Here is a 12,133-nt window from a genome sequence, read left to right on the forward strand (position 1 = left end):
AAAATTATTTGATACTAGTGGATGCTTCAGTAAGGCCAGTTTAATTTTATTAAGAACCAACCAATCATAAATTGCAATGTGTGTGTTGTGCATGTATTGTTTCTCTGCAAAATGGACATGATCAGGAACGGAAGGGTTTTGCCGAGAATATGGCTAGTTTTTGCCATATTTTGCCTGTCGGCATTGGTTTTGTCACCTGGAGCATCGTGTAAAAAGAAAGAGGCAAGTAGTGCGTGAAAATTACTTCAAATGCAATTGAATTTATCACATTTGTCATAATTTCTAGAGGAGGGCCGGCTCGCAATTCTTTTTTTTTATTATACAGTCATTTGACCAGTTCGGGATCATTGTCCGGTTCGGGATCACTTCAACTTTGCAATAACCAAATAATTATATCACTTCTCATTATTACCAATTTCTGTTGATAAATGTGAAGATTAACACCCATTAAACCAACAAACCCAAAAATAAGGTGCCAAATATCATCAGCAAATAAATTATGGCTGTTTTCCTGAAGGTTGTCTGCGAAATTTATCATTTTTTTGTTTAAAAATGTTGGTTGAAAAACACTGTTAAAACTTCTTACCTGTAGAATTGGAGTGCCGGGGCAAAAAATATTTATGTAAAATTATAAGAATGTGTAAAAAGACATTCCTGTAAATACTGTGCAGTCATCTTGTTTTTTTGAGGTGACGAAGATCCCAAAATCTTCTTTGGGGGGGCAGCTTACCCTTGACCAGTTCGGGATCACTCAACATCTCATTGCGTCAAATTGTGCCGCACTAACTTACGAAGTCAGTAAGTATGGTAAAATCATACTACTGCAGTAGAAAGTTTATTTAGTTGATTTTGAGAAACATTACTTCAACAAATTCTTGTAGATTTTTTATTTTGTGAGAAAATTAAACTTGGAGGGGTCAATATTGCTTTTTAGGTTCGCTTCCCTTTTTCATTTGCCTTTGCTGTTGTTTTGGGGTTTTGTGGCTGGGTTTTTGCGCTGCTATTGAGGACACTTGCATGACATTCACTAAAGAAAGGAAGTCCAAGTCCATGCCAACACACCTCTGAAGTTTCGTGTCCTTGAGAGACAGTTTTATGAATGGGAGTATGGGTTTGCAATAAAGGGCACTCTACTGATTCAGAATAGATTCAACTGATCCTGAACTGGTCAAACAGGTGACGATACTTTTCTCAAAGCCTCTTCAAAAGAACTAATATTTTTTCGTCAGTGAATACTTGGTGAGTTTTATGACATGTTTTGGTAAACTGATAAACTTTTTTGTTTAAGATATCAAAGAGATTGCAACAAAAAACAATGTGAATTCAAAAAGTGATCCCGAACTGGTCAAACGACTGTAAAATGTAAATATTTATTAAAAAATTTAAATAAAAAATTAGCTACCTATGCCTACTAATAAATTAGTAGATAAGCTCACTGAAAATTTTGGTAGGCCTAGTAATTTAATTAAGTAGTAAACAGGGCCCATTTTCTTTTAAGCAGAAACTACTGCTTAGCAAATGTGTTTGCTGAGCAAATAACAAGCTGGCACCAGTTGTTGCAATGTATTATATTGTAAACTTTATATGGAATTTTGGCTGGTAACCATTTTCTGTTAAGCAGGATTTGTATGTGCTTATAAAGTTTTTATGCTTACACTTTACACAACAGTCTTTATGAAACTGGCCCCGGCTTATCAGATAGCTCAGTTGTCTATGGACGGTAGAAAGCACCCAAAATCACTACGTACTAGACACTTACTTACTAACTTCTCAATCTTATTCTTATTTCAGTTGTCAATTGCAGCTATTGAATTTTGAAATTAATTGGGGCAAATCACTTGGGTTGGGCAACTTGGGGAGGGTTTTGCTTGGAAACATCAGACCATCAACATTTTTGTGTTTTATTTAATTGAATTATTTTAACATTTAACAAAGTTACAGTTAACACACTGCATTTTGAGTAATTAAAAATGTCCAGTCGTTTATTTCAAATTAAGCGGAAGTTGGGGGAAAACACACGATTAATTACAAATTATTTGTTAATATCCCAACAGGAGGTTTTGGGTGAGAAAGTGAAGCAGTTAATGGATTGGAGCAACAAACGCTTTATAATCCGAATGAATGGAGAGAAGTTTCGGCAATATGTGAAGACATCTCCACGGAACTACTCTGTTGTTATCATGTTGACAGCAATGCAACCTCAGCGCAAGTGTACTGTGTGTCGGTAAGTTAAGAATAGAGTAGTACTAGTCTGTCTTGGTAGAGGTCAATTCATGAATTATAGGACTGATGATACTTCACGGAGGCAACGAGAAGGCGATTGCCTCCATGCCCCTAAGTATTGCCTTTGTGCCCTTGAAATGCTACGGTAAAATTTTTCAATTTTCTCTTTACCGAGGGTGAACATGCCTTGGTATCCTTGCCCTTTCAAAAAACAATGCATACAGGGCTGCCACAACATTCCTCCAAAACATGCTCTTCACTGTTTCAACTAAACACTACAAATTTAACAACCATTTCAAGATTTACAAGCATTCTTATCATAATACTATACTTCATTACAGGCAGGTGAATGATGAGTTCCAGATCTTGGCCAACTCATGGCGTTACTCTCAGTCCTACTCTAACAAACTATTCTTTGCTATTGTGGACTATGACGAAGGTCAGGATGTGTTTAAATTGGTAAGCCTCGTTTTTACTTCTTTTTTTTTAAGATCACAATATTAAAAACCCTGTAAATCTTTTACAAGGAGACTAATAAAACTTCCATAATGCTTTACACTGATTGTGCTACAACGTTTTATCAATTATGCAGACCTTAGCACTTTATCATTGATGATGTCTTTATTTTGTTTGCAGCTCAAGACAACCTCTGCCCCGAGTATTATCCATTTCCCACCCAAGGGGAAGCCCAAGAAGGGTGATACATTCGACATCCAAAGGTAATTTAACATTCCACAATGAAACTAGTTTTACTAGGAGTAATCTGTCTGTTATAATGTTCCTACGTTAACATTGACTAAGAAGTAAAACATTTAACATTGTGGTCTCATCTCTTTACAGAGTTGGATTCCAAAGTGAACAAATGGCAAAGTGGGTCAGTGAACGAACCGATGTCCATGTAAGTTTTTAACTCATCTCACTTCATTCAAGTACGTCAAGGCCAAACCTTGGTCAAATGTTGTTTTAATAGGACAATATAACTTGGATTATGTTTGTAAAATGAGTTGATTTTGTTTATCTCCTCACTAGATCCGCATATTCCGACCACCAAACTACTCTGGTACTATTGCTCTTGGTATACTACTTAGTATGATTGCTGGATTCTTGTACTTCAGACGTAACAATCTGGAGTTTCTCTACAACAAGACCATATGGGGAGTAGTTTCCTTGGTAAGTTTAGCAATCATGTCTCACATCTTCAAATTCAGTTTATTTAGTTGGCCTTATGTAATGAAAGTTTGACTTGTATTATTTTCTTCCAGTGTATTGTTTTCGCCATGACTTCAGGCCAGATGTGGAATCATATTCGAGGTCCGCCATATGCCCACAGAAACCCACAGACTGGACAAGTGGTAAGATTCATTTTGATGCAAGTGCTCTCCCATTCCCACTGCCTGCGTATTTATTGTCATTACAACTGTTAAGTGGCAACAGGAACATACAGGCCTGATACTTCACGGAGGCAACAAAAGGCACTTGCGGCTTGCCTACTGGTTTTTGCCTTGGTGACTTGAAAAGCTCCAGTAGCAACTTGCAATTTCCTCATAGGGTACCCTTTATAGAGAAAATGCTTTGGTGCCCTTGCCCTTTCAAAAATGAAGCACACATGCCTGAATATTCATCAACATTTAGTAGAAAGGTTATAATACCCAAATTAGTGCAACACATTATTGTAATCTGTATTAAACCACAAGTGATATTTTGTTTTCTACAGAGCTACGTTCATGGTAGCAGCCAAGGTCAATTTGTTGCAGAAACTCACATCGTCATCTTGCTTCGTATCCTTTGTAACTTAAATTTATTTCAAACTTCTAATCCAGCCAAGGTAAGTTTTCTAAAAATAGTAGAATGCCATTGGAGACCTTTGCCTTACTGTGGTTTTGTGAACCTTCTTTGTGGAAAGAAGGTACATTTATGTCTAGCTCACAAAGTAAGGTGGTGAGTGAAAACAAAGAGTAATTAGAGCTAAATTGGGATTTTTCAAAATTAATAAATGACCTTAACCAAACTGATAGATGCTGCGGTTACAGTTGGAGTTATTCTGCTCAACAAGAATGCAATCACAGAGGGGGACAACAGAAAAAGACGAGGTGAAATTAAATAAAGTAAATGGGTCAGTCTGCAGCCACAGAATAATTAAAAGTTGCAGCTGTCAATTGGACCACTGGGGTGTGATCCCTTGTATACACCAGTTTAAGGTTAAATTTTGCAAAAATTAGAGCTAGATAGCTCAGTTGGTAGTGCACCAGCCCGCTAACTCAGTTGGTTTTTCTAGGGGTTTATTGCTTTATGTTCGTCTTCATAAGGTAATTATACAAACTATAGCAAAATTCTCAGTACTTTTGTCATACCAATCAATATGGTTTTCTCGCTGTTTAAAGCCATTATACACTTTCGGTAAACAGTATTGTCCAAGTCCCACACTTCGTGTATCACAACTTATATATAAAATAACAATCCTGTGGAAATTTAGGCTCAATCGGACATCGGAGTCGGGAGAAAATAACAGGAAAACCCACTCCTGTTTTCGCGCGTTTCGCCGGGCCATTACCGTTTTCTCAAAAAGTAAAGCATTTCATGGACTAATATTTCAAGAGAAGTCTTTCACCATTACCTTCTGTAAACCCTGTAAATTATGTGTAAATCTGTGAATTTTTTTCTGAACCGAAAGGTTCCAATGGCTTTAAAAGTGATTTATTATACTAACAGATTGAACTAATCATATTTGTTTATTTAATACATCCCATTTGTAGTTGTGACAGTCATCGGCTTGGTAATGGTGGTGTTCTTCTTCAGTCTACTGCTGTCAGTATTTAGAGCCAAATACAAGGGTTATCCATATAGGTAAGAAACTCAAGTCTCAAATAAAATTGCTGTGTTGTATATTACATTTAAAGAGAATTGACAAGTTCTTTTTTTTGCATCAAAGTTGATCCTGAAGGATTTATATCAATAGATGGAAGTTTGCATTGGGGATAAAGAATATTTTAATATTTTGTGTATATGGGTAAAGTTGTTTTTAACACAGATGTGTGTTAGCACTGTATACTCCAAACTTTCCCCGACCTCTGTGAAAAATCAAAGGCATATTACCCGTGTGGGATTCAAACCCAAACCCTTTTTGCAATTCTAGAGCAGTGTCTTTCCAAGTAGACCACTATATTTTTAGCAGCGAGTATCGCATCGATTTAATAGATTGAAATTTGCATCAGGGATAAATATATCAAGGATTTATATCAAGTTGTGTACTTGTATAAATGCTTATGTTATAATCGTTATTCAACCTTCAACATGTATTTTGTTTATGTTTATTTTTCAGCTTCTTAATTAAGTAACTCAATGAAGATGAGAGGGACTACACGACAAAGACTAAAGCGCAGTAGAAGAGACATTCAACCTTGGTCTAGCATCAGTTATATAAGAGTATAACAGAGATCCTCAGGATGTGGTCCTCAAGTCTGGAACATTGGTACTATGCCTTGTATTTTAGGGTACTTGCTTATGGGAGCAATATATATTTACAATGCACATACCCCATAATGAAACATGTACAGCAGCATATGCGCGAACTTACTGTACACAATCTAGGCGATTGGTGTTGGATGGTTCATTGTTGTGTTTGAGACTGTAACCATTCAGTTCCTCTCAATTTTAATGTGCATTTATGTTTCACTTTAAAGGATAATAAATTCTTTTTTTAAAGTTCCTTTGGTTTTAAAAAAATTGATTCACCTAGTTAAGTTTTTGTTCAGTCATAATGTAAATTGTTATTAACCACTGCAGGTGGTATTCCAAGACTTTGTTTTTAGAACTTTTTGGAGCAAACATTTTCCTCTGAAAAAAATCTTTGGAAAAGCAACAAAGGTTCTCATAATAAGCACAGGGATTTATTGTTCCCTTGTGAGAACATGCAAATATGCATTCAGTTCACCATACATTGCAAAATTGAGGGCACTCCAAAGTTGTTTCTGGCAGTAAAAAACAATTTGTATTTATATACATCATCCGACGTGAAGTGTTTAAGTAAGTGTACAGTGGTCGATATAAATCAATGTTTGACATTTTTGTAACAACGAAACAATGTTATTTAAATTTAGAGTTGCACATTACGACTTGGATTTTTATAAACTGCACATAAGTTGTGTTTTATGAACTATTGGTGAGGTTAGTAATTAGTTGGAGCTAAAACGCTAAATAAAGCAGATTACATATATTCAGTTACATCTTAGATTATCTCTTTTATTTTTAAAAACTCCATCTGGTTGAGCAAAACCCATCGATTATCAAAAGTGTAGGGTTGCCTAATATCTTATTGAAAAAGTTTTGCCACTGCAAAGTTTTGCAATTATTTAATGAATAATTTCTACATCTTGTTAAGCAAACCCAACGATTATCGAAGTGTAGGGTTTCCTAAATTATTGTTGAAAAAGTTTGGTCACTGCAAAGTTTTGCAATTTAATAAATAATTTCTACCATGTTTTTGAAGTGTATGTCCCTTGTAAGCATGAATGGTTATAAATGTATACAATTTTAAGTCTTAGGGTTTTGATTGAAGACATTTTCTATTGCAAGGAAGGAACTAATATTGCTCTAGCCTTATAAAAAAAAAACAGTTTTCATTAAAAGTTCTGCATTATATGATCTCAAAATTTGGTTTAGTTGTGTTCCTTTGTATTTTTTGGGAAGTCTCAATAATTTAAAGTCATTTAGAAAAATTGTTTCCCTGAGTTGGGGTTTTATTTTGCAAGTATCATTCTGCATCTATAATCAATTCAGTACCATTTAAGTTAAAATCATTTCAGTTAAGGTCATGAGTTTCAAATTTATTTTTACATAACCAGCAAGCATGATATTCTTTCAATACTACTTTTATCTGATTTTAGATTTGGTTTTGTTCTCGGAGGACCATGATCATTAAAAAAAAAACAGATCTATGTAAGCCCTTCATACTTTTTGTTCACTGGATAAAGATCATGCCTGCTATCATTTTCATTTGGGAATGTGCAATTCATATAAAATACATGTATAACAGAAGTTTAAAATAGAACACTAGTACAGCACCTAACCAAAACTTAAATTGTATTAAATCAATGATAATCATACAAATTGCCAACAAATCTTAGGTAGCAGTAGCACAAATCACCTTTCAAAAGTATAAATTTTATCACACATTCATTCAGAAACTGAATCATTGATAATTTATAAGAGCCATGGAATTATAGCTTTTCTACCTTTTGGGTAGTTGTCAAATTTCTGGCGATACCATTCATGAACAGAGATGCTTGCAAACACTTGATTGGCCAGAGTGAAGAAGAACACCAAGTAGATCATAGAGTGTTGAAATCCCAGCACAATTATCAGAGAAGCGTAGATCAGAATCTCTGCTAGGTAATGAGGAGAGGAGACCAGCTCAAACCAATCGCCGTGTGGAATCCTATGACTACGGTCTGAAACAATCAAGAATTTTGGAATGATGTACATATGCATTTTCCCACAAAATATTTAACCTTAAAATCAATCATAAAATCTGGTTTTGTTTTGCTTTGAAGGCACTGGCTGCTATAGGTTATTACTCAAAATAGTTCTTAGCATAAAAACTTACTTGGTAAGGAGCAATGGAGAGCTATTGATAGTATAAAACATTCTAAGAAACGGCTCCCTCTGAAGCAACTTAGTTTTTCAAAAAGAGGTAATTTCTCACTCAAATATCAATTTTTTTAAGACTTCAGACCTGAAGCCTTTTTAGGTATCTGAAAGCACACATATTTGTGCAACAAGGGTGTTTTTTCTTGCATCATTCTCTTATAAATTTGATGAGCCTTGAGCGCAAATTTTCACAGATTTGTTATGTTATAAATGCATGTTGGGATACACATACACGAAGTGAGAATACCAGTCTTTGACAATTACCAAAGGTGTCTTGAGCCTTCAACATGCAATGAGTTTCTTGCAAATATTTCAAAGACCAATTAAAGCATTACAGAGGAATTAGTATTGAAATATCTTAGTACTGTACCTTTGTGTCCTGTACGCAGTCCTGCAAATATCTTGTGGGCAACATGGTGGTGGTATGTTGCCCAGAGAAACATCAGAATGCCTGCCACATGAAACCATTCTAACTGCTCAGCTAATTGACGTACAGAGTCCATTTGAACTGAAAACCAAATCATCAAATTTACAGTCGGTATAAGCAGTGTACAGTATCAGACTCATTTAATAACATGTTTTACAACAAAAAGCCACTGGGAATGACTTCCTGCAGAAAAAGCTTGTGCGTCACCCAATATTAAATCTTTCATTTAAACAAAAAAGTTTACAGCATGCCATTTAAAACACTTTTGACATGATGAAAGGGGATACATCTCAATACTTGTTCAGTTGTTTTTTGCTAAATATGTTCAGGACAACCTATTGAGATGTATAATGATACATTGTTTGTACTGTATTTATGACTGGAAAAGCAAACCAACATACCCTTTCCTGTAAGTTCTGGTCCTTCAGCAACTACATTGATCCCAGCAAAAGCATAAAACAGTAGCCCAAGTATGTAATGGCTGATATGGATGGTGGAGTTGGAATAGCTACTTATTACCAAACATTCATATAAGCGTCTTACACCTTGGATGAGAAGCAGTGCAATGACTATGATGATTGATAGCTGAGATGCTGTAAGACAGAAATCATTAAGTAAAAACCACAGAAATAATGCCATTCTAGAAACTTAAAAGTATGGTTAGAAATCAAAACAGTTTGCTGTATAGAATATTTACATTGACATTTGAAATATGGTAGAGTAAATTTCATAACAATATTTTTAAAGGCAGTGGACACTATTGGTAATTACTCAAAATAATTATTAGCATAAAACCTTTCTTGGCGACGTGTTATGGGGAGAGGTTGATGGTAGAAAACATTGTGAGAAACGGCTCCCTCTGAAGGGGGAAGTGCCATAGTTTTCGAGAAAGAAGTAATTTTCCACGAATTTGATTTTGAGACCTCAGATTTAGAACTTGAGGTCTCGAAATCAACCATCTAAATGCACACAACTTCGCGTGACAAGGGTGTTTTTCTTTCATTATTATCTCGCAACCGATTGAGCTCAAATTTTCACAGGTTTAGTTATTTTACGCATATGTTGAGATACACCAACTGTGGAGTTTAGTCTTTGACAATTACCAATAATGTCCACTGCCTTTAAAGACAGTCATTTTGCTTTTCAAGCATTTAAAATTAACTATAGTATACAAATAATGTATTATGGTAACTTAAAGCCTAGTGTTTCACCTTTTGGATTCTGCAGAGGATAATTGGTGAGAAATCGAAGCACGTCTAAATACCAGCCTGGCATCTCACCATTGTAGAATACAACACTTATTAGGTTGAACAGCAAAAAAGAATTGCAGATCACAGAAACTATGTAGAAATGAATGAACCATCTGGAAAAAAAAAATAATAATTACTATAACTGTTGTTTAAGCGCATGACTATTGAAAAAATGTGTACACTTCTACTACTACAGAACAATTTTTCCCCAGTGACACAGGGATATGGACCAGGGCAATGGGGAGGGCTCATTGCCTGTAAATAAATGTAATGTGTGTAACACAAAGTTGCAATGCAAGTGGTTGGGCCTTTAATTAATAAATTTAAATTAAACATGTTAAAACTTAAACTTGTTAAAATTTACCTTAAATGTTAGCCCCATAATTTCCATAAATAGGTTCAATCTACTCAAGGATACGGAGAGGATTGGACCGATTTCTGGGGCTAATGAACTTGTGTGACATGACCCTTTTTATTTTAGAGAATGTTACTGTACAGACACAGAGGCTACTTAGTACTTTACCGTTTGGGAACATCCAGAACTTTGTCAAGTTTGCTCTGCCATGTCTGCTTCTTCGAAGGTTTTCCGCGTCCAGAAACATTCCTCACTTTCCCATAGGAAATGAGATTCCACAAGAAGTTTGGGAGTGTTGGGATACGATATAAAATAAACATTGTACAAAACACGAAGATAAAAACCATCCAACAATAGGACAAAATATTTTGAGGAAACATTTTGAGAAAGTTGTCAATGTTTACAAGTCTTTGGATTTTGCACAATCTTATGATTGAGCAGCAACATTTCCAAACTGAGCAGCGCAATCTTAAGAATGAGACGCCTTTTCTCAAAATTGAGCAAACATCGTACGCTTACTTTTTGGCAGGCGCAATTAATTAAGTGCTCAAACTAGAAATTTACTCCAAAGCAGAAACAATTTTTTAGTGGAGGCAACTTAGGGCGCCACCAAGCGACTGCAAAATGTCAGCATAAGGTTTCAATGTTGTCGTCTGCTAGCTCTGAGCTTGTCAGCGTTTTGGTAGTTTCTTGTGGAAGGGGTTATTTAAAGTACATTATGTACACGTATTTCATTAGATTTAGTGCACATTCACATTATGAAGCAAACAACTATCTATTTATGCCACTTTTTTTTATCTACAACTGCCTAACTAAGATGCAGCTGTGGATGGTAAGCAATTTCCTAAAACTGAATGAGAAAACGGATGTCCTTGCACAATGGCTGCCGCACTCAGCTTTCTATCTTTGATTTGTCACATTGCACCATATCAGTCGTCATTACCTGCCTGTCTCAGATACATTGTCACTTCTCGTTAGACTGCTGCAATGCAGTTCTGCTGGCTTGCCATTTATTTTAACATTCAGACAGAACAGATGGCAGACAATGGAGCATGAACATTAGCATGACATTGTTGAAAACTCATCAACTAGAAACAGAATAAACTCATCAACCAACATAAAGCGTTGGCATCCTGCCATGTTTATGAGGCGATCAAGATCTACCAACACAGAACAGCACATCATCAGTCTCACAATCAGTAATATCGTGGGGGCCCCGGGGTGAAAAGGCCGAGCGGATAAGATCACCAAACTCAAGCTCTGGTGTTTGTGTTCAGCAGAGTGTGGGTCCGAGTCCCGCTCATGACACTTGTGTCCCTCAGCAAGACACTTAAGTCAATAATAGCTTCTCTCCAGCCAGGGGTAAATGGGTACCTGTGAGGGCATAGATGTACTTGTGATTGGTATAGCTAAGAAGCTCATACTTGTTGCACAGGCTGTAGTATACTCCGCAGGGAGCTAAGATGGAATGGCCATGTGACCAGGGGCGATCATATGTTGGAGCACTTTAAGAAGCCCTTCATGTGTAAAAAGCGCAATATCAAAACTGGTTATTATCAGTATTATTATATCTGGCACCCCATCACTTAGTGTGCAGGTTAGTTTCCTACTCTACACTTCACCCACCCAGTTGTGTAGCCAGGCCAGTACTTCATGCCTTAATTAAGCTTCTACAGCCCAGGATACTTCACTAGAGCAATAGAGGGGTGTCGTGGCCGAGCGGAAAAGAGCACCGAATTCAAGCTCTGGTGATTCTGTTCAGCGGTGTGTGGGTTCGAACCCCGGTCGTGACACTTGTGTCCCTCAGCGAGACACTTCACTATGATTGCTTCTCTCCACCCAGGGGTAAATGGGTACCTGTGAGGGCAGAGTTGGTCCTTGTCATTGATTAGCCTTGATTGCGCTACATATTAATTGGTGGCACAGGCTGTATACTCCACAGGGAGCCGAGATGGTTTAAGGAATTATTTAATGCCCAGTGACCAGGGGTAATAATGTTGAAGCGCCATGAGCGTCACTGCGTGACGGACCTGAGCACTATATAAGAAGCCACTATATATTATTATTACACCATTTAAAATCTTCAGAGCATACTGTTCGAAATCTCAAGTAAAACTTCTTTGTCTGAGCCACACACAAACTCACCCCAAGTTACTTTATACAAGATAATTTTTTTGCAAACATCAATCTTGCTGTTCCTTCAACATGCAAACCTTCAAGTCACTTCTAACA

At 36.4% G+C, this 12,133-nt stretch overlaps 2 protein-coding genes across 2 annotated transcripts; one reads left to right on the forward strand and one right to left on the reverse strand.

The window, feature by feature from the left end:
- The first annotated feature begins 63 nt into the window (after positions 1 to 63).
- On the forward strand, positions 64 to 6,872 carry LOC139936178 (dolichyl-diphosphooligosaccharide--protein glycosyltransferase subunit TUSC3-like). The gene is made up of 11 exons (XM_071930941.1): positions 64 to 222; positions 2,055 to 2,224; positions 2,565 to 2,682; positions 2,860 to 2,942; positions 3,064 to 3,121; positions 3,253 to 3,393; positions 3,486 to 3,575; positions 3,938 to 4,001; positions 4,239 to 4,313; positions 4,977 to 5,067; positions 5,543 to 6,872. Exons 1-11 carry the CDS (start codon positions 112 to 114, stop codon positions 5,556 to 5,558), a joined length of 1,017 nt encoding a protein of 338 aa, XP_071787042.1. The 5' UTR covers positions 64 to 111; the 3' UTR covers positions 5,559 to 6,872.
- Positions 6,444 to 10,312, reverse strand: LOC139936180 (polyprenal reductase-like). The gene is made up of 5 exons (XM_071930942.1): positions 10,070 to 10,312; positions 9,508 to 9,659; positions 8,698 to 8,889; positions 8,240 to 8,377; positions 6,444 to 7,670 (listed from the first exon to the last, which is right to left on the reverse strand). Exons 1-5 carry the CDS (start codon positions 10,279 to 10,281, stop codon positions 7,423 to 7,425), a joined length of 942 nt encoding a protein of 313 aa, XP_071787043.1. The 5' UTR covers positions 10,282 to 10,312; the 3' UTR covers positions 6,444 to 7,422.
- Positions 10,313 to 12,133: the final 1,821 nt, after the last annotated feature.

The sequence above is a fragment of the Asterias amurensis genome, chromosome 4 (assembly GCF_032118995.1).
Source record: "Asterias amurensis chromosome 4, ASM3211899v1".
In the NCBI taxonomy this organism is placed as follows: domain Eukaryota; kingdom Metazoa; phylum Echinodermata; class Asteroidea; order Forcipulatida; family Asteriidae; genus Asterias; species Asterias amurensis.